General features: G+C 46.9%; 1 protein-coding gene across 1 annotated transcript; it reads right to left on the reverse strand.

Moving 5' to 3' along the window:
• Window positions 1-6: 6 nt before the first annotated feature.
• Window positions 7-3,572, reverse strand: USE1 (unconventional SNARE in the ER 1). The gene is made up of 7 exons (XM_017743838.1): window positions 3,378-3,572; window positions 2,737-2,815; window positions 2,084-2,236; window positions 1,846-1,864; window positions 1,110-1,140; window positions 709-871; window positions 7-499 (listed from the first exon to the last, which is right to left on the reverse strand). The coding sequence occupies exons 1-7, from the start codon at window positions 3,404-3,406 to the stop codon at window positions 317-319; spliced, it is 657 nt and encodes a 218-aa protein (XP_017599327.1). The 5' UTR covers window positions 3,407-3,572; the 3' UTR covers window positions 7-316.
• Window positions 3,573-3,591: the final 19 nt, after the last annotated feature.

The raw sequence follows: 3,591 nt of genomic DNA on the forward strand, positions 1-3,591 counted from the left end.
CACCTTTTAGGAGTCATAACATTTGTCACAACCACATTAAAAATGACTGTATTTATCCACTAAAGAACTTGTTAGCAGCTCAGTGTAAATTCTCATTGTTACCTCAGCTCTCCCCTCAAGAGGCAACAATAGTCACCAAGTAAACAAGTATCCAAGAGTGGAAAGCCTTCCCCAGGAAACCCTCCACTGCCTGCACAAGGAGGAGATGCAAGGTAGACCTTGGACAGCCTCTTTAAGGACACTGACCGTGACAGTTCTCACACCAGCTGAGCTTTCCCTCTGCACTGCAGGCAGCTTTGAATAAAATGAAACAGAATCATTTCAGTTTGGGGAAAATCCTGATGAAGAGAATCATGCTGATGAATATAAAACAAACTACAATTAACATTATCCAAAGCAGCCAGTCAACGGATTTCTTGGCGTGCTGTTCCAGGCGGTCAGACTCATCCTTGAGCTTCTCGAAACTCTGGTCTGCCATCCTGAGGGAGTGTGACAGCGTCTGTGGAGCAAAGAGAGCAAACAGTGTCAGGCTCAGAGCTGCCAGCTCTGGCAGCTTCCTCTAACAGAGAAAAGATTCAACTGCAGAGAGGTATTTCCCCGAGTCTCCTCAGTCCAATCCCACCTGGAATCGAGCTACAGGATTTCACACATCAGCACTTGAACCTTGTGGGTTGCAAAACCAAGGGGTCACAGCTCAACATGCGCTACCTGGTTGTCCTGTTTGATCACGTTCTGAGCAGCCAGAGTGTTGTTTTTGAGGCTTCGAGCCAAGCTGAGCATTTCCTCAGCCAGCTTCTCCTGCATGTCCTGGTGGTGCTGCAGCACAGCATCCAGCTCCACTGCTGACTGCTTCTCGTCTGATGCGAGGCCTCTGCAAGAGCACAAGGGGAAAAAAGGGATTTACACTTCCTTGTGGGTCAATCTCACAAGTTTTCCCCAGGTTTTACATCTCTACAAGACAACAAGGTACATTAAGTCAGCTGAAGCTGTTATATTTTGGTTTCTACCAGCAGACACTTCATCCAATTTAAAGCATATCTGGGATTTAAAGGTCATTGGGAAAATAGTTCCCAAAACACTGAGCACTGGAATGAGAAATTTTGACTTACTTTCGTTTCCTTATGCTCAACTCCTCAGAATCTGAAAAAAAAGTGTTTAGCGTGTTATAAATTCCTAAGCAATCACAGGCTGAAAAAATAAGTCTCCTGTAAGGGATTTTTGGATATCCAAATCCTACTTAGCCTCTATCCCAAGGAATATGGGTGTCAAAGGCCTACCTGCTTTCTGCAGGGAAAAGAGGACATCCAGCATCAAAAGAGAGGAAAAACCCCAGCTGAATCATATCCCTGAGGGCAGGGTTTCAGCCCATGTGTCTCGGTGTTCTTTCAGGACACGTTAGATTGGCCCAGCTCCAGCCGCTCTACCGGTAGCCATGGAAACCTCAAATTAATTCCTCCCAGCTCCCTACATGAATAACATGGCCGTGTATTCCAGAGGAACTGAACAACACCTACTCAAAGCACCCAGAATCACATGATCTGCTCAGAGCAGAAGGAGCAACAATAAATTGTCCCTGCTAATTCTGTAATTAGAATGTCTGTTTTTGCATGAATGCTGCAAAAAGAGGTTCCTGCAAGTCCCTCCCACCATTGATAACAACACTTATGCTTTCATCTGTCAGGGCTTTTGGTTTAGTTTTTTTTTTTTAAATCTACTGTCTTGAAAAGAAGTGAACCACTAAATTAAAAGTACACTTCGGGAAATCTTGAACACCTGACCTCCCTCTTCCCCTCCCTGCAAGACTCAGGTTGACTACGGTCAGAAGAAACAACAGATCAAACTTACCATCAGTAGCCAGGGAGTCCTGGGAGGAGAAAGAGAACCAAAACAGCAGATTACAAAGGGTCAGTGATAAAGGACAGCCCTGCAGGCCTGGCAGAGTGCCAGCGCCCGGGATTTAGAGATAAAGACGTGACTCCCTACCCAGCCTGGGACACTTCTCAAACACAGCCACCCAGGGCAGCTGAACACAACCAGGACAATCTGTAAAGCAGCAGCAAAGCAGAAGCAGCACCGAACATACTGTGCCAAGCAGCTCACTCCTCATCTGGCCCGTGCACCGGGCCTTGGTCTGCAGATGGACGGTTTTGGTGGCTGGGGTTCTCTCCTTGGCTGTCGTAGGGGTACGCCCAGGGGCCAGGAACTGGTTTGCCAGAGCCTTTTCCATTGATGAAGACTGGGAATGGGAAGAAGCAATGAACAGTCATGGATATCACGTTCTGCAGTAAGAAGCACCTGGGTGTGACCCACAAGGATGGGGGTGCAATCCCACAGCTGCTTCTCAACAGTGAATCAGCCTGAACAGCAGCACTGACTGCACCCCACTGACTAAAACCCATCTTATTGGCATTTCACAGCTCTCCAGGTGCACCTGGGACCATCCAAGAGCAGTGTCAGGCCTGAGGGACAGTACCTGCCTTTACATCTCACAGCAAAGGAGCGAGAAAGATGTAGGCAAAAGTGTACTTTGATTTTGAAAAGAAGTTTCATACAATACCTCCTTTTAACAAAATATGAATCCAACATATTTATTCAAGTTTTCACAAAGACTGGCTAATAAGATTTTAACAACTGTTATTTTGAGATGCAAGATAAAAGTAAACATAGGAACCAGGCAATAGGTGAATATAAACAGAGAATACTGAAGTCTTTTCAAGCTGAACTAGTAGATCTTACCAATTTTTCAGCTTCTAGGAGTCCCTTTAGGAAGTCCACTTTGCGAGAGTATTCATTCAGCAGTTCGGGGGCTGGCTTGCTATTGGAATTGAAAGGTAGCAAGATGAAAGCCAAAAGTTACCAGCATTTTCTACTGTTCTACTTTCCAAATAAAATTTTTTAAAAACCCCACATGGTTCTTTGAAAAAGCAGAAATAGCCTCAGGTTGGGAATACACTTGCAACCATCTGAAAATCACCTTTTCCAAGGCAGGGAGGGCTCGGGGCACAGGTATTTCCACAGGGAAGCATACACACTGCCACGGTGTTTGTGGGTTATGGCTGACTTACATGTACGATATTACCGAATCACAGTGTCATTAACGTTGGAAAGGATCTCCAACATCATCAAGTCCAATCTTCGACTGAATCCCCCCATTTCCACTAAACCATATTTCAAAGTGCCACATCTGCTCTCTTTCTGAACACTTGTAGTGACGGTGACTCCCCCACTTCCCCGGGCAGCCCGTTTCAATGCTTAACCACTCTTTCAATGAACGAATTTTTCCTGGTATTCAACCTAAACCTCCCCTGGCACAACCTGAAGCCGTTTCCGCTGAAGCACAAACCCACATCGGGCACCCAGGGGCTCAGAGCGCTCACCTGGACTGCTTCTTCAGCTCCCGGAGCATGTCCTCCAGAGCAGCCACATACTGAGGGCAAAAACCAAGACTTTAAGCGACAGCATTAAGGAGAAATACCCTGTCTGGCAAAGGCTGCGGGTTTAACACCACAGCGCTCCCCGTCTTGGTTACTGAGGGGCCGGACGCGGTGCTGCGGGCAGAGGGGCGGGAGGGGCGCGGCGGCCTCACCTTCT

Source organism: Corvus brachyrhynchos, unplaced genomic scaffold (genome assembly GCF_000691975.1).
Source record: "Corvus brachyrhynchos isolate BGI_N302 unplaced genomic scaffold, ASM69197v1 scaffold219, whole genome shotgun sequence".
Lineage (NCBI taxonomy): Eukaryota > Metazoa > Chordata > Aves > Passeriformes > Corvidae > Corvus > Corvus brachyrhynchos.

Coding starts and splice junctions, on each gene's coding strand:
- USE1 (XM_017743838.1), bottom strand. CDS start 3,406: ATGCTCCGGGAGCTGAAGAAGCAGTCCAG. Junction 2,237..2,736: donor TCCTAGAAGCTGAAAAATTG/GTAAGATCTACT, acceptor TCCCATTCCCAG/TCTTCATCAATGGAAAAGGC. Junction 872..1,109: donor TTGAGCATAAGGAAACGAAA/GTAAGTCAAAAT, acceptor GTGCTCTTGCAG/AGGCCTCGCATCAGACGAGA.